This window comes from Manihot esculenta, chromosome 10 (assembly GCF_001659605.2).
Source record: "Manihot esculenta cultivar AM560-2 chromosome 10, M.esculenta_v8, whole genome shotgun sequence".
Lineage (NCBI taxonomy): Eukaryota > Viridiplantae > Streptophyta > Magnoliopsida > Malpighiales > Euphorbiaceae > Manihot > Manihot esculenta.
Genome location: NC_035170.2, coordinates 8,646,926 through 8,665,029, shown reverse-complemented (window position 1 = coordinate 8,665,029; position 18,104 = coordinate 8,646,926). Strand labels below are relative to the sequence as shown.

Here is an 18,104-nt window from a genome sequence, read left to right as displayed (position 1 = left end):
CTTGGAAGCATGGACAAGGCTAGGAAATGCACGTTAGATCGTTAAGACATTACTATGTCACTCGGACAAATTTTTGCCAAGCAAAGTCCTAGGCATGATTGGTCGAAAGGGCAAGTAAGAAGAAGTCAAGGACATTGTGTGCTCAGCCTAGACAAATACGCCACATGACCCAGACCATGAAGACAACTGTCGCATTCAAATTTAAAGAATCAAAGACTAGCAGGGGGACTTTTGATGCTATATAACAGCCTCCAAAAGTGAGCCATGAGCTATCATCACGAGATAGGTCCATATGACAATAGTTCGATGAGCCAAAGGTGCAGTTCATCTTGAAATAAGGAATATCCAGACACCGTAGCACTCGAATTATCAGTGAAAGACTCGCCCCTCCCTCAACAAGGCGAGTCCCTACGTGAAGGTACCATTATCAGACATGGTTTGGCATATCTCCATTACACCTATGATTGCAGAATTTTCACCTAAATAGCTAGTGATGTCCCGTATCAAGCAAACGATCAAATTACTATTGGATTATCAGAAAAATACCATACTCATCCTAATCTTCTACAGTATAAAGAGAGAAGAACCATAAAGACAAAGATACACCATTCTTGAATACTAAAATTCTAAGTATTCCATTACACTTTTTCTCATCTAGTTACCGATTTGAGTGTTGGAGTGACTATCATGGACACCTACCACTACATATTGCCTCCTTTGCAGATTCTAGCCAACCGTAACTCGATCCCGTTCCAGCCACATAAGTCTCAACTACATCAATTATAAAAGGCCGTTGTTAACTCTTCTCACAAGGTCTAAGTGGACTCTTGGATAAATCTTGAAATAAACTAACTAGATTGCTCAAATTGGGTAACTTTTTGCGTAGTTAAAAAAACTATATTGTATACTAGTTTCATTTTATGGATTGACCCTCAAAGCTCCATTCATATTGTTTTCGATATTTTTCAGCTTTTTTTAATTTTAATATTTTATATTTTAAGTTGGGTGTAATGGGAAGTTTCTTGGTTATGGGCTTAATATGAATTACTTTTGTTAAGTTTTTTATTAAATTAAAATTAATAAAAAATTAAATTTAAAAAGAAAAAAATAAATAGAGAATAAATTGTGTTAATTTATTCACTCATAATTATTTACCTTTTTTTGCCCTCCAATTTTCACAATGAGTCTGCGGAGTGCGGACAACAAAACCCTCTCTCACTGAACTGAACTGAACTGGTTGGCGGGAACCAAAACTGCGCATAGAGGGTGAGTCCAGATGGGATCTGAACCCCAATCGATTCTTCCGAAATGGGCGTCAAAACCCTGCATTATGGGAATTGATGAAGCTGGCCGTGGTCCTGTTCTTGGTATAACATTTTCGATTTCTTGGTTTTTGATTCTGTTGGAAATTTTCATTTATTTCGTTTTTTTTATTTTCTGATAACACTTCGTTTGTTTCCTTTACTTCTTTTTTTTTTTTTTCTTTTTAAAAAATATTCTTTAAATTCGTTTCAGGACCTATGGTGTACGGATGTTTGTACTGTGCTCGTTCCTATGAGAAGACTCTTTCTACCTTGAACTTTGCAGGTTCGAAATTTTCTCCTTTCTTTATTTTTAATTTTTTTAAAACTTATTCTGTTGTGGGTTTTGTTATATTGCTACAAGAGTCTGCATTTTCTATTGCTTTCTCGTTTCTTTATATAAATTTCCAAAATTTTATTTTTCCCTTGTCAGTTTTGCTTTGAGAGCTTGGAATGGTATAATTTTTCCATATATAAAGGCAACTAAGAGATGGATATAAATGGTGGTATATATATATATTTTTTTTCGTTTCAGAGGCAAAGGACAGCTCCAAATACATAACATTTCAGTAGTAGTAGCCCCTTAGTAAATTTTAATTGATGAAATGGCTACTCATGTTGCTTGTTATTTAAAAGATAGGATCATAAAATGGTAAATTGAAGGTTGGTAATATTTCTTTTTGGCATGATAGAAGTTACAGATGAACTGGAGAAATAAAATTCTTAAATGGGCTCCCAAAGACCAAGTGGACCTGAAAATATAATGTTTCTTCTACTCTTGGTAAAAGTGTAGTTCCTAATATCAACCCTTTTCATTTGAGGATACTCTCATAAACCTATAGTTTGGGGCTTCTTTTTATTTTACCTTGTTTTAATTTCTTCGAGGGGTGCAAAACAAGCTTATTTTCAATTAGCACTCTTTCCACCTATCTTCCAAGTTATACATGAATGCATAAGAATGTATGGTCACACACTTGCTTATTTGTTGTATATGTATTTTTGAACTTAGATTTTCTTTCCATCTATATTAAACAACATGATGGGGTATGCCATGGTCTTAAACCACATTTTGAAATTTGAATTTTATCTGCAATTATAATTATGGGCTCTTTATCTCCTTTGATATGTATGTGGTTCCCTACCTTTTTTTTTTTTTTTCTTCAGAGATCATATTTCTGCTTTCTGTTTGATTACATGCAGATTCAAAGACTCTAAAAGAAGAGAAGAGGGAAGAATTATTTGAAAATTTAAAGGCTAATGAAGCAATTGGATGGGCTGTTGACGTTATTGATCCAAAGGAGCTTTCTGCTAAAATGCTAAAAAAGTTTGTAGCTAATATATTTGCTTCACCTATTTTTATGAACTTTCCTTTCTCGTTACAGGTTTTCTCTGTCACTCTGTCTCTCTCTTGCTCTCACTCTCTCTTTTTTCTTAAATTAGGAATAAGATAAACTTAAATGAAATATCGCACAACTCTGCAACTGGCCTTGTCACTAGGGTGCTAAACATGGGAGTTCTTTTGACTGAGGTAAATCCGCTTCTGAATTATGTATACTATCAACAAATGCCATATTCTAAATTAGCTGTTAGAGGATTACAAAGTAATGCAATAATTTACAAAGGAAATGTGATTTAGAATTTTTAGTTTGTTTATTGAAATTACTGGATAGTATTTTTTATGGACACAGTAAAAAGAATTTGACAATTTTTAAGCCACTTCATGTCACTTATCTTGTAAATCATCATATGTGGTATTGTATGATAATTTTATGTTTGATTCAAGGGTTTAATCTATATACATGAATGTGTACGTACATATTGTTTTAAATCAAGGCGATATGTAGTTATTAAAATATTTTATTCATAAACAATTTGAAGCTAAATTCATTTATTTGTTTATTTCTTGTTGGTATTTGAGAAAAATAAATTATTAGTTCATTTAGTCAACTATTAATTTTTTATTGGAATGAGTTCAAATTGTAATTTTATACTTATTGTAAAATTATATAATTAAGAGTTACCTTGATATGTTTTATATCAGTTTAGGCCCTTTTGTAATTTTGTTCAATGTGAGAATTTTAGTAATTTACACTTTCAAGGATTTAGTGGTCATCTAAAATAAGGATCAAAATCATGACAATTTCTAGTTTCACTGATCTGCAAACAATGGCATTTGGAACCCAATATCTTTTGACATAGGAGGAGAATAAGACAACCAATTGACATTTGAGCCTGCACCCCTTTCTGCTTAATCAAATGGTTCCACATTTTGATTGTGAATCTGAACTTAGTTGAGACCAGTTCCATGCATTAGTTTCTTTTGTTCCATGGAATCTATGTAGATAAGCAAAGTTAAATATTATAATAATATTGAATGTATTTGCACTTGATTCTGTTCCAGGTTTATGTGGATACAGTGGGAGACTCTGAGAAATATAGAGTCAAACTATCTGAAAGATTTCCTTCCATCAAATTTATTGTTGCAAAGAAGGCTGATAGTGTTTACCCTGTTGTGAGTGGAGCAAGTATAGTTGCAAAGGTAATACGCTATGCTTTTTTCTCATCTCTTTCCTTTATCTTATTTTATTTTACTTTTAATGTTTCCTTGTGATAATCTTAGTATCCTACATCTAATAAAGCAGGTTACAAGAGACCGAGCCTTGCGAGAATGGGCACTTGATGAAACAGCTGAAGGCATAAATAGGAGCTTTGGTTCTGGATATCCTGGAGGTTAGGAATGCTACATTCTGTGTGATGTTATGTTCTGCTGTTAATTTCAGATGCGTATGGTATCACAATGGAATTTGGTTTTAGATCCTGAAACCAAGGCATGGTTGGAACAACACAAACACCACATATTTGGATTTCCAACACTGGTCCGCTTCAGTTGGGGCACGTGCAATTCCTATTTCAAAGACATTGTTGAAGTCTTGTGGTCAGTCCTTATCTCACTGTCCATTGCTATTTCAGCTCAAGTTCATACAAATTCTTATGGCCTGCACTTGTATATTATTTGTGTTTATGTGCAATTTAAACTATGGCTTTACATGCTTTAAAGAGTATCATCATTTTATTGGTGCAATAAACTTGAAATGCTATATATTTGTGAAGCACTCGGCATTTCTGTTATTATATTGGCTTTTATTACTAGGAACAAGATGAGACTGGAAAGTGGATGGTTATTATAGGGCTGTTCAATGTTTTCACCAGTTCTTTTTGATAAGGATCTTCGTTAGATTGTATATTTGTACTATACCATTCTCTTTAAATTAATAGCTACAAAAGAAATTCTTATAGTAGATACTTTTTGTCATTTAGTTTTGCCATTTCTGAACTATTCATGGAGGCATTATACTTTTCTTTTGGCTCCACAAACTAAGTATTGTTTGCTTTCAGTTGTAGTCTGAAGTAAAAGATTAGTCTGATCATCTGAAAGGGAAGGGATGCTTGTCATTTGTGATGTTAGTTTTGGGCAAATGGTGCACAGAGTGATCATGCATTATAAATGCTGCATAAGAGGAAAAAGTGATGTTGAAAAGCCTTCTTTTGTTTGAATTCATCTACTCGTGGAGATTTTGCCCGAAAAAGGAAGAGATAGTCAAACAAAGTTGGATTGTTAAGTAAAGAATTAAGGGAGTGGAAATTTACCTATATTAGAATTCAGGTTCTGACATTGCTTAGCACCAAAGTACAAGCCCTGAGAGATAAGGTAACTGCCGAAGTGCAGGGTCGTTTAACTGGATCTTCTCTAAGCTGTCAGCTGCAATCTGTTATTGGAACAAGTTAGGCATGTTATTAAGTAGCAAAAACATGTATAAGATTGCCAGCAAAGAGTTATTATAGGAAAATTTAGAGCAATTTTCGAGCAGCATTGGGATAGTTTGTCATAGAAAACCGTTAAGGTACTTTCCATTCTTGCCAAATCCATGCCCAATTAGTTGCTGCTATTAGTTCAATCAGTTGCTATAATTAGGATATTAATTGGCCCTAGATTCTATAAATATTCTTATTTTGTAGATTTTGTCAACTCTGTAAATTCCCAATGAGCTTGATGGAATTATTAAGCTTTTCTGTTATGTCCTCTGGATACAGATCGTGTCACAGGTTTGTTTACAGTAAAATCAGTGTCCAAGGCCGAAACCATTGGTTTTCCTTGATTCTTTCCTCGCCCAATTGTTGTTGTTGTTGTGAGCTCAATGAAGGGAGCTCTAACCTTTTGAAGTCACTAAGAGAGGTGCAGATCTCAATTTAGACAAAATAAAATTGCTTATTTTATTTTTGATTTTCCAGCAATATATATATAATAGTGTTACTGTTTAACAAAATTTTACTGAAATAGGAGTCCAAAGGAACAAAGAGGTAAAGATAAAGCAATCTAATCCTAAATAAAGGATAAAGCATTCTAATCCTAAATAAAGGAGAAAGCAATCTAATCCTAAAATAAATCAAATATTAGAAAAGAGTCCATAACATCTTCCTTCACAAACCCCTCTCTTTATCTCTTAATTTCATGGTATCAGAGCGGGAAGTGTCATTAAAAGATGACTGTCTTACATATAAGAGTCTAGTAGTAGTTAAGAAGGGAGTTATATTCTGTGTAGATTTCTGGAGGTTGTTACAGATCTGTTAAAGAAGGAATTGGCGGGAACAGTTGATTCTAGCCGTCTTTAGAAGAAACTGGCCTATAAAAGAGCTGAAATTCCTTCAGAATTGTCGGCCTGAAATTCTAATCAATAAAGATCTTTTTTCTCCTCTATAAATTCTTCTTTCTCTTAATTCTCTCTTCTTCTATTTCTCCTTTGCATTTCTCTATTTCTTCTCTAATGTCTATTGTTCCGTGATGGAGAATCTAGTTATGTGACAATTGGTATCAGAGCTGTTAGATCAGCGGGCAACTACTGGAAATTGTTTCATTGGACTTCCATCTATGGCAGATCAGTATTTGTCTTCCCAAATACCAGGTTACTTCTGTTCGTTTCTCGTCTCTCTCCTTCCTTCCTCCTCCTTTTCTGAGATTTTCCTTCCTTCTTTTTCCTCTCCTCTTCTTCTTCTTCCTCTCTTCTTCTTCTTCTTCTTCTTCTTCTTCTTCTTCTTCTTCTTTTCCTTTCTCCTCCTTTCTTTCATCTCTCTTCCCTTTATTCAGATTTCTTTTTGTCCTCCTTTCTTGGAATTCTTCTTCTTCCTACTTTTTGGATTTTCCTTGAAAGTTTCCTTCCTTGAGCTCCTATTTTGCTTCCCCAAAATAAGATTACTCTTTCTTGATTTTTTTTGTTTTCTTGAAATTCTTGAATCATGGAAGTGCAATATTTGACCCAAATTTCTTCATAGAGTTCAAGAAATTCTAGATGGAAGATTAAAAGAACAGATGGAGCAGTTGGAATGGAACAAACATTCAAAAAAGTGATTCAGAACAGACAAAGTTTTAGATCAGAAAATAAAAAGATTTGAGTAATCAATTCAAGTGACAAAGGAGAAGATTGCACTCTTTATTTAATGAAGATCAAAATTTTGAAAAGCCTAGTGAAGAACAAGATGTCTCATGTGAGACTTTCAATAAGAAAGACAAAGCCACTGAGATGGAGCGGGAGTTTTTTGTTGACATGTCTCATGTAAGTGAGGTCTATGAGGAGAAGAATGATGAAGATGGGCAACTAGAGTCTGAAATGAGGACAATATTAGTTGAATCTGAAGTTTTTTGCACAACTCATTCGCAAAACTGAATGTTTTGTTACTGAAATTCTTGGAAATGTTCTTGGAAAATGGAAAGTTAAAGGTGTTACTAAAGGTGTGGGTGTTGGAAACGAGTGGCAGTATTTTGGGAGCCAAGATGGTGAGTTCAGCTGTTGTCATTTTGGAATTCTTATGGAAGATAAATGGGAAATAACAAGAAGACCAAGCTTTATGTGTCATTTTAGCTGGAGTTACATTCTTACTAGCAAAGGAGGTTTTTTAGGATGACAGAACCTTTGCATTTCAGTTTCAGACTTTGAGCTTTCTTTGGGACAAGAATGCACTCTTGAAGGGAGTAATGTTACATATAAGAGTCTAGTAGTAGTTAGGAAGAGAGTTATATTCTGTGTAGATATCTGGAGGTTGTTATAGATCTATTAGGAAAGAAGGAATTGGCAGGAATAGTTAATTCTAGCTGTCTTTAAAAGAAATTGGCCTATAAAAGAGTTGAAATAGCTCTACGATTGACCGTCTGAAATTCTAATCAATAAAGATCTTTTTTCTCCTCTCTCTGAATTCTTCTTTACCATAATTCTCTCTTCTTCTATTTCTCCCCTTCATTTCTCTATGTCTTCTCTAACTTTTATAATTCTGTGATGGAAAATCTAGTTATGTCACATATTGTTGTTTTCTAGCTTGATACTATAGGTGCTTATTGTAGTTTGTTTCGATTAGGATAATGAAGTGGACATCTGATCTTTTGTACCAAGTGGTGAAAGTAGGCCTAGCCACAGTATGGTTTGGACCAAAAACCGGACTGGAATTGGCTAGTTAAACAGTTTCAGTTTCTGAACTAGACCAAAACCGCCTATTTAGGGGGCTAGCTCTAATTCCCCCCTCCTTGAACCATGATCAGGAACAGACTAATTTAAAATTTTTTGCTTTTTTCCCCTTTTTTTTTTTATAAAAATTTACATTTTTTGATTTGATTCCCTTTAATTTTTTTTACCATACATAAATAAATGATTTGTTATAAATCTAAAATTTATGGATTTGAATATATAAAATATTAATATTGTTGTAGTTTTAAAGAAAATAGAATCAGGATTGAATTGCAATTGGAACCAAACTGTTAACGTTCCTGAATCTACACTATTTAGAGCTGGTACCGATTTGAATTGAAACTATTCAAACCAAAATGTCTATGAACTGGTGGTTCCAGTCTAAAACTGGATCAAAATCGGCAGTGGCCGGGCTTTGGTGGATGGAGTCCATCTCCTTGATCTGAACCTTATGAGCTGTAATTTGGCTAGTTGGACTTTTTTCGTAATGGTCGACCATGTAGTGCCCAATAAACATCTCAATTGTTACCACTTTTGTCATAAAAGATGACTTGGAGGTCCACATGTTTTTTGACTGCACAGCTAACACAGATTTTTCAATTTCGTTACTATCAATAGCATTTAAAGAAATGTGCAATAGCTGGGCAAAGACAGCCTCCATAGAGGGAATAGCGGGACTCCTCAAAATTTGATCTTTTATGGGCCCAAGGTCAAACAAGGTCTTATCATAGCCAAAACCATAAAGAATTTGTCTTATTCTTCTGCATTGATCACAGTTGTTAAACTCATATCGGACCGACTGATCGGACCATATTAACTAGAAACCAGACCCTAGTTTGGTTCTCTTTATCAACCAAACCTTTTTTTTCCAAAATCTTGATTGAACTAGCTAGATAATCGACAAGCTTGAAAGGATTTGAGTTGAATAATCCAATTCAATTACTTGATAAAAAAAATTGCACAACCCCTTTGCAAGGCTTTGAACATGAGACTTTGTGGTGGAGTTCATAATTTATTAAGTATTATAGGAAACAAATATATTGATATAGGAAGTAAATATGGATAGATTTGTTAGGTTCTTAGGAATTGCATGATTATAGGTTTGATAAAAGAATTTTCTTTCTTTTCTAGATAGGTTTTTTATGTATAAATATATTGTAATCTTTATTGTAAAATACACAAGAAATATTACTTCTCTAAATGGTATCAGAGCCTTGTAGACAAGAGATTTGAATTTTTTCTCTGTTCTATTTGGAGACTTAGGGCTTTATTTGTTCTGTTCTTTTAGGTCACCCTTATAGGGTGATGTTTGTCTCTCACTGTCCACCCATGAAGGATGTCGGAGATTCAACGACGCTGCGTCGTTGCCCTGAAAAGTCGATAATTGTTCGACCGGCGAGTGATCCTCATGCGCCGCAACTAGTTTCTGACACCGTCCCACTTGCTGGCGCATGGAGGCTTATTGCTTGTCCACTTGTGCTTCGGTCACCATTGCCGATGTCGTCTCGAGGTCCTCTCTATGTGGTCAATGTGTCGTTTGGGTGATTTGTGCAGGTCTCCCTCTAGAGTTTGAGACAGCTAAATCTCATATTCCTTTTGACTCTAAAATTTCATCGTCACATGATGCTTTCACTAGGATGTTGCGTACGGAATCTTTCTCTCCAATTCCTTCACAGTTCACACACCATTAGTGCCCTTGTTAGCCGCAATGACAGTGGCAAACAGAATAGTAAAGGTGGGAACAAGGGAGGTTTTAATGGTAGTAGAGGATCTCATTCTTGGGAAAGTAGTTCCTACTTCTGACTCTGGTGAAATCATTTGCTATTACTGTTGTGAACCTGGACACACTAAGAAGACATGCTTGAAACTTCAAAATAAGAATCAGCGCTCACAAACGGTGCACATGGCAGTTGAGGCTTCTCCTGATCAGGGCATTTTGATATTTGCAGATGAATATGCACAATTTACTCAATACCAAACATATCTAATTTTCCTATCATTGCAATTGTTGAGTCAGATGACTCTACTGCATGCCTTGTGTCTTCATCCTCAAAATGAGTTATTGATTCTAGTGCTATCGATCATATGTCAGATAATTCTACCCTTTTATCCAATCTTAAGTGTCATACATCGTCTTTTTATGTTACTCTTACTTATGGCTATAAAACTATTGTCATGGATTCTGGACATATCAACTTAACTCCTCTTTTTGTATCCTCTGTGTTATGTGTTATGCCTTCCTAAGTTCTCCTTTAATTTGTTTTCCGTTAGTAAGCTCACTCATGCACTAAATTATTGTGTCTCATTCTTTCCTAATCATTGTGTGTTTCAAGATCTTTCAACAAAGCAGATTATTGGTAGAGGACTTGAGTCAGAGGGTGTTTACATCCTAAATCAGAAAATACTTAGATTTCTTGCATGTTCCATGAGTTTAATTGCTTTTGATGTTCCCAGTCAGTTGGTTCTCTCTCTACTTTAAAGAAATTGTGTCTATGTTTCAATATTTATCTGTTTTAGATTGTGAGTCGTGTCAATTTGCCAAATATCATCATTTATCTACAGTCTCTCGAGTCAATAATCGGGTTTCGTCTCCTTTTGAGTTAGTACATTCAAATGTTTGGGGTACTTATCCTATTGTGTTTAAGTCTACCAATTCCTTCCCTTGATATCCAAGGAAAAAAAATTTCTTGGCTTTGTAAGCTGGTCCATTTGTAGTTTGTCCATACTTGCTTTACAACTATTGCTTTTATTTGATCTGAACACATTCTTCAACTCTGCCCTATATTGGACAAGAGACTCAAATGTAATGAAATTTGGGGCAAATCTTGTAATGTTGGACTGAATGATATCTCTATTGTTTTTTGAATTTCTTTATATGCTTGGTCATCCAATTGTGATTGTAAGTAAATTGTATAATGACTTTGACTTGGTAAATTATCTTTTAGCGCCTATTTTTCTTCTCAATATCCAAACTGTCCTATACAAGTTAGGAAATTTGTCCGTTCAATTTCTTCCCAATGCCACTTGAACAACCTTTTTTTATGGCCAATTTCTTCTACTATCTCTTCCCTAATTTCAAAATAATATTTTCAATCTTTATACTCCACATTTTGATGCATCAACAAACTTGAAAATATTGTGCAACAATTTGAATGCACAAGAAAATTTATTATGCTCATCTTTGTTGGCTTCCTCTATCCTTTACACATTATGGTCTCCTTTTTCTTTTTGAATTTCCTGAAATAAACTAACATATTTTTTCATTTCATTGTATTCTTTCTTAAGATATACATCGACAACCTCGCAAGCACTTGTTAGAGATACATTAGGCCTAATTTCAAATGTTATCCTAAGAAGTGCTGTAATCTAAGGTGACTCAACGATGCTGAAAGGTACTCGATTATGGATCACAAAGTTTCCAAAAGCTTTTAGCATCTTACATTTTAGTTTTGGCTGCTTTTTTTAGCTCTACTCTTCTCTAACTCAACTTTAGTAGCAGCAAATCTAGAACTTAGAGTCGATGCTTCTATATATCTTCTTGCTTTACCCTTCTCATAGATAGTGGCCGAATGACCTAGTACATATCTGTTACTATCACCAACATCGTAACTAGCATGGTTCTCATTTGAAATGCATTTTCCTCAAATTGTCTCATATGAACCCGTCTTGTCATTTCCAACTCTATGTTTTCTTCCTCATCATAATCCATCACTATGCTAATATTCATTATTTATTCTTCTAAATCTCTTCCTCTCTTATCCTTCTCTTTTTTAGTCAATTGATCTTCCTTCAACACACTGAACATGTACTTCCTTACTTGCAATGGGACATTTTGACAATCTGCAACTTGACAAATTGTGTTATCATAGTGTAACTTCAATCTTTTTATTCCAGTAGTTATTTTTCTCCCATCAGCAGAAGAATCTCTAGAAGGCATTTTCAATGTATAGGTGTACAAATTACTGTTCACAAAATTACAAGTACTCAACGTTGGAATAAGTCTAATTTTAGAACTTACTTCTAAAGATACAACATTTACAATTACTAAGTAGTAACTATTGCTACTATCAACTCACGTCAAATTTGGAGTTCGAATATATAAAATTAAATTAAGTAATAAATTGCACATTGTTTTTTAAAAAAAAAGAATATTTATTAAAAATATTTGTTTGAACTTACCTATAACTTTTAATTATCATAAATAAAATAAATATTAAATTTCGAATTTGCAACACTTAGCAGTAGAAAATAATTATGAAGTACAAAATTTATATCAAATTATTTTATAATTAATGTACTTTAAACAAAATAATTTTTTGAAAAGTAGTTCAAATGCAAAGGGCCTATTTTGACCTGTTAAGGAAAGTCAATTAGCTTAATGTTAAGGAAAGCCAATCATGTATATAATTAGCTTAATTAGCTCAATTGGGATTTACATTCCCAATTAGGTAGGAACCTGATGCATATATATGTACCAACTCTTTTATGAAGACAACCAATTATTCACTAATAACATGACCCTTAAAGTATTAGCTAATGGTCACACAAATCCTTAATTTTTCTTTTGGATACAAATAGGCCCCTTCAACTATTAAAATTAGACGAATAAGTCTTTTAAATTTTTAAAAATAGATCAAATCTATCCTAGGGGTTTATATGCCCTTGAAATTTTAAAATTGAACAAATAAGACCTATAACTTTTAAAATAGATAAAAAGGAGAATAGGCTGTAATTTGCTTCAATGCAATTCCAGTCAAGTCTGTACATGAAAATTTTTAGTGTATGAGGTTCCCATAAGCTATCTTATATATTTGTTTATAATATCATGATTAGCATTTGGTGTATTCTAAACCAAATTGATAAGTTGTTCTTTGTTGAATGATTCAAACTTATGTAGTTTATAATATCATGATTAGCATTTGGTGTATGCTAAACCAAATTGATAAGTTGTTATTTGTTGAATGATTCAAAAATCTTCTCTGTAGGTTTATTGTCCTTGTCATAGTCATTATGGTACAGATCATTTTTGGAATTCGTTACATAACAGCCGTCATTTGATACCATGGTGCAGAAGTTGTTCATTTTTGGCATTCCTTAATTAATTTCACTTTTAGGAAAAATAATAAGAACAACAATAATTTATTTTTTTTTAGCGACTGGTGCTTTGTTAACTAAGGTTAGAAAAGTGATCCAGAAGCTTTGTCTAAAAGGAATCCAACGGCTTCACAAGTAAAAGCTTACGATCTTAAATCTATTTTGGTTCTGTTTCTTTGCAGAAAACCTTTTCGTATTTTCTAGCATTTGGGATACTCAAGAAAATTGGTCAATGCAAAATATCTTCATGGTCAAAGGGGAAACTAAGTAATTTTTATGGAAAATGACTTGTTTGAAAAAGGAAGTTACTTTCTAGACTTTAATAATATTATTAACACTGGTGAACTTCTTATACATGAATCTTGTTATCACTCTTTACTTTTAAAAAATTCAATTAAATCATGGAAAATAAGATATTTCATAAAAAACAATTTGCACATACAATTTATTTTCTGTGAAACAAATAAAACCTGTACAAAGTTTATTTATGCACAACAATATTCATGCTAATAAACTTAGGTTGAAAGAAGAAAAATGTACAAAATTGTGAATTCTTCTTGAAATTCAATGTTAGCTTTCCTCTTGACCTCTGTGCTCTCTCATATTTGGACCTCTGTTTCCTTCAAGAACATGTACAAGGAAAAAAAAATAAGAAATGGGCATGTTACTCTGTTTATTCACTTTTGACTATCTTTAGTGATAGAAGATTGTATTCTATTAAAATAACTAGAATACAGAAGTATTTAGTGCTTGTGGGCCATTACTGAGTATAATGGTAAGACTTTTTGTGGGAATTGGCAATCACAAAGCCGCAGGTAACAGTCCTTGAAGCTGACACTTCACACAAGAAAGCTAATACATTTGCTCGCTTATTGTCTCTTCAGAACCTGCTTTAGTGTAACCGAAGTCGGATATAGAACAAATAAACCTGAGAATATGGAATTTTCCAAAAAGAGACATGACTTATTTTGCCAAAATATTATTTAATTTGTGAAAATCTTAGAAATTGCACTTCAACTTTTATAAAAGTGCTTATGGTTCGTAAGGTTCCTGAATTAAAAATTAATTTAACCTTGAAGTGTTTGCTAATTGTCTTATAGCTCATAAACAAATTCTTTTTTTTTTTTTGGAAAAATTAATCCTATAGGACTTATGATTTGACTTGTTAAGTACTTTAAAGCTTAATTTCTTTTCTTTTTCTTCCTTTGACATCAAATGGAGGTCTGCGGAAGAACCTAAGCTGGTAAACAAGTATTAGGTCAAGTTAGCTAGTAGTATCCCATGTCAGCGTCATCTTGCCTTTGAATGCAAGCTCTTTTATAACTCTTGAACTTGATGTTTAAGAGGGCACCGTTGCTTTGTTTGATTTTAAATACCACCTTTACGACTTCTATATTCGGACTTTTACATTTATGCCTGAGCTTGATCAGACTTGAGCTCCACAGTTGTATGAACATCCTGGTTGAGATAGATCTTTATGTTTGGATGATGTAAGAATCAAATGGGTCCAGTTCAAAATCAATGCCAACCTTTAGTGCTGTATTCCATACTTCATTTGGTTTTCTTCAGATGCCAAATAGGCACAAAACTTTAATCAGTTGCTTCTATGGACGGGGCATCCCATGTTACTTGCATGTGAATTTGGCCCATTTTGTAGAATTCCATGATTGGTTCTTGTGATAAGCTGATGCTTTTCATGCATATGCTGCAAGGCAATGTTTTCCATGGAATTACGAAATTGTCCATGTCCTATACGTACCTTCACTAATATACGATGCCAAAAGAGATGTACTATTATTGTATTTTTCAAGTTATTGTTGATTGTAATTTTCTGTTTTAATCAATTTGTTAACAGGGAATCAGATAAAATGGATGAAGATTGTTCTAGCAATGGGAAACGGCAATTGAAGTTGAGCAGTTTTGGTGTCACTGCACCCAAAAGGAAGAGTGAAGAAATAGAATCAAGTGGTAAAGGACGCTGCAGATTTTTCCAAGCTCGTAAACTTGAGCAACTCTCTCAATTTTAGCAAAGTTCACCTTTTGTTTATTTGATAGCTTTACTTGTTGTAGTTTCAAATCAACGCCCGATTTGATTATTCCTACTTAGTAATTAAACACAGATTGTAGAATCTTGTAGTGTTTAAGAGATGAAATTTTAAGTGGGTAATACAATATCCACATCTGAAATATGATTGCAGAATTTATATTGTTATATGAATGTCATTCATCTTTCATATAATGGTGACTTACTTTGTGACAGAATTTAATGCAAAAAAAAAAATTATTAATTTTTTTTTTAAAATATATAGTCTATTACATTTCCTTAGCTGAACATGCTCTCCAAGGGCTAAGGACTTGAGAATTTATCCAGCACATAATCTGATGTTATTTTTGACAAGCACAGTTTTCAGTGCATTGGATTTGACATCTCCCATGCTATTGTTCATTAGGAAAAAATTTATAATACAATTATTTTTTAACAGTTATGTTGAATAATTTCTCGTTTGCTAGGTATAGAACACAACTCAAATGATGATGTGGGGGCTGGAAAATGACATGGGTGGAAACTGTAATTTTGTAAAAATTCAAAGGCAACCTAGCTATGACCTTGATTATGAAAGAGGTAACTCTAACTGAATGATTTTCAGTTCTGGAAAAACTTGCAGCTTTCAGTTTTAACCACAATTCCATGACTCAGACATTGGAATCAAAACCCATGTTTTGATTTTGGTTATAGATTTTTTTTTTTTAATTTGCTTATTATGATTTCATAATTAAAAGTTTCATCTGGAAATATGAAAATAGCAGCAATTAGCATGGATCTTACGTATGGTTTTTTCATTATGATTCAGAAACCACAGAACAGAGGTTTCTCAACTTTACAAGAAACTCTTATATTACAGAAAGTCTACAAACAAGATACCGAAATCGAGTTGCACACAACCACAGGCAGACTATCTGTCATCTTAGGATAAGGGATTGATCTATAGTTTGCATACAATATTACATATAAATATGTACTGTAAGAGTGGCTAAGGTGATCATAATCATGGCTGGAAATCTAATGCAGTTCCTGTCGCTGTTAGCAGCACCGCGGTGACTGTTTTTGGGGCGATTATTATTAGCAGCACCAGCTACAATAACAGGGACAACTGCTGCACCAGCTTGTGAATTGCCATTTTCATTTCCATTTTCAGCTGCACCACCATGTGCACCAGTTGATCGACCGCCGGCTGCACCTCCACGTGCAAATTTGCTACTATTTATTATGCCACTTCTTCCATTGCTGTAGCCATCACGTTCAATACCATTGTTTTCATCTTCATGTCTGCCTGTAATATCCTTCTGCAGAGAATCTATCTTCGAATATTGTTAGTCTGGCTCGTTAACCAATGAAAGGGATTATCAAAATCCACAAATCCAATGATGCAGAATGCTAAAACTTCAAATCCTTTATGCTAAAACTTCGAATATTAGTCAGTGACCAAACTGTTATGCATGACAAAATTCTTAGTTTGATATTGCCAGTCACATTATCACAAAAGAACTAATCAGTGACCAGCTTATTATCCTCCCACGTTTTTACGTCGACATGTTTATTCTAAATTCTGTGTTTTTTGTTTCATATGATTCATTTGTAAGAAAAGAATTTAAATGAATTTTTATAAAATCACGTGCAAGAATTCAACTTCTTTTAAAATTAAAATTTTTTAAGCGAAAATCAATTGAATTTCTTTGTTCTAAACAAGAGAATTATTAGAAAAGATATCAATTAAAGTGAATTATTGTAAAATTTTTCATATCAAATGGAGGGTGCAAGTCTTAGGTATTGTTCTGAAAGTTTCAGAATTCAATGGAGATTAGCCTGTCCTTGAAAGAATTTGCACAAGAATTTAGCATCTTTCAACTGGACAAGAAGCAAATTCAGATATTTATTTCTGGGAATATTCAAAATAAAAGGTTCAATACCTTATTAGTGGCTAATGAAAATCCACAAAGTTACAAACATATTCTTAAGCAACGCTTATGCATCTTTTACTGTATGAAATCCAAGATTTCATTTAATTACTGTGAAGATCATTTGCTTAATGCCAAAACAACCTCACAGAACACTAATGGTTTGTAATAACAATTAAAATACCCAAAAAAAAAAAAAAAAAAAACAAATGCCTCGTTGAAAGTTTCGAATAGAATTCCTTTAATAAAGTAGTAATTACACCAATTTTCTGATTGATTCTTTAGTTCCCCAGGATAGGATCTTTCAAAAAAAGCAGAAAAGACAAAGAGTATCAGATTCAATCTCCTTTCTTCTTTTTTCATCAAGGGTTGTTTTCTTTCTTTCTACTTTCTTACATTTGATTAATCACAATCACTCCTACTTTACTTTCTGAAGCCTTATCCATATAGACACGCAACATTGATTTGAACAACTATATTTTGAACACAAACATCATCTGTGTCTGTACCAACCAGCTACTCCAGTTTCTTGCTGTAGGACAATTTTGCATAAAAATATGTAATAAATGACATTAATCTATGGGTTTCTTCAAGTATCTGGATAACCTGTGAGACCCATATTTATTTTTTATTTTTTTTGAGTTTCTGATGGAAATCAATGGCTGAAATTGAGCTTAGAGAAAAGGGTATTGAAGAGGAAAATACCTGAAACAAAGGACTTGTGAAGTGGAGAAGAAGAAGAAGAAAAAGCTATGAAATGAAAGTAGTTGAAGAACATGAGAAATAAGAGCATCATCTTTTCGCTTCCCATTTGGCTTCTTCCTCCAACCAATTATGCAATACAATGGCTTCTCCAAAACCTTCTTTTCTTAGTGTTTTGTGCAAATGGGTCGCTGCATCTATTGGTCACCTTTGCCAAATCCTTTTATAAGGAAAAAAAGCATTACAAAACTTGAAATTTTTACCATATTATCCTATTATTTTTTATATTATACTTTTAAAAAATTTAAATTCTCAATTTAGTTTATTTTACATAGGATATAATTTACTTGAAAAAAGTATAGTTTGAATTAATCTAGTGGCTGAGGTATTTGATTTTAAAATGGTAAGAGTTGGATTTGATACCTTTCATTTCTAATCATCTTTATTAAAATAATAATATAATTAAAGTAAACATGATAAAGTTAATAGCAGAATTTCTTTTAAAAAAAAAAAATCATTATTGCATTTAGACTTAAAT

At 33.2% G+C, this 18,104-nt stretch overlaps 2 protein-coding genes across 3 annotated transcripts; one reads left to right on the top strand and one right to left on the bottom strand.

Moving 5' to 3' along the window:
* Positions 1-1,144: 1,144 nt before the first annotated feature.
* Positions 1,145-15,119, top strand: LOC110624014 (ribonuclease H2 subunit A). 2 transcript variants are annotated; one of them, XM_021769062.2, is made up of 8 exons: positions 1,145-1,367; positions 1,516-1,587; positions 2,502-2,625; positions 2,742-2,829; positions 3,703-3,840; positions 3,941-4,031; positions 4,116-4,236; positions 14,763-15,119. In XM_021769062.2, exons 1-8 carry the CDS (start codon positions 1,277-1,279, stop codon positions 14,932-14,934), a joined length of 897 nt encoding a protein of 298 aa, XP_021624754.1. In that variant the 5' UTR covers positions 1,145-1,276; the 3' UTR covers positions 14,935-15,119. The 2 variants fall into 2 exon arrangements, with proteins under 2 accessions (XP_021624754.1, XP_021624755.1); XM_021769063.2 differs by having other exon boundaries at positions 1,148-1,367; positions 3,944-4,031.
* Positions 15,120-15,709: 590 nt separating this feature from the next.
* LOC110624374 lies at positions 15,710-17,773 on the bottom strand. The gene is made up of 2 exons (XM_021769469.2): positions 17,570-17,773; positions 15,710-16,263 (listed from the first exon to the last, which is right to left on the bottom strand). The coding sequence occupies exons 1-2, from the start codon at positions 17,673-17,675 to the stop codon at positions 15,911-15,913; spliced, it is 459 nt and encodes a 152-aa protein (XP_021625161.1). The 5' UTR covers positions 17,676-17,773; the 3' UTR covers positions 15,710-15,910.
* Positions 17,774-18,104: the final 331 nt, after the last annotated feature.

What these genes read in the sequence shown, in the direction of transcription:
- LOC110624014 (XM_021769062.2), top strand. Translation starts at nt 1,277, where the DNA reads ATGGGATCTGAACCCCAATCGATTCTTCCGAAATGGGCGTCAAAACCC. An exon ending in TGGGAGTTCTTTTGACTGAG is followed by an intron (nt 2,830 to 3,702) that starts GTAAATCCGCTT and finishes ATTCTGTTCCAG; the next exon opens with GTTTATGTGGATACAGTGGG. An exon ending in GACATTGTTGAAGTCTTGTG is followed by an intron (nt 4,237 to 14,762) that starts GTCAGTCCTTAT and finishes ATTTGTTAACAG; the next exon opens with GGAATCAGATAAAATGGATG.
- LOC110624374 (XM_021769469.2), bottom strand. Translation starts at nt 17,675, where the DNA reads ATGGGAAGCGAAAAGATGATGCTCTTATTTCTCATGTTCTTCAACTAC. An exon ending in TCACAAGTCCTTTGTTTCAG is followed by an intron (nt 16,264 to 17,569) that starts GTATTTTCCTCT and finishes ATTCGAAGATAG; the next exon opens with ATTCTCTGCAGAAGGATATT.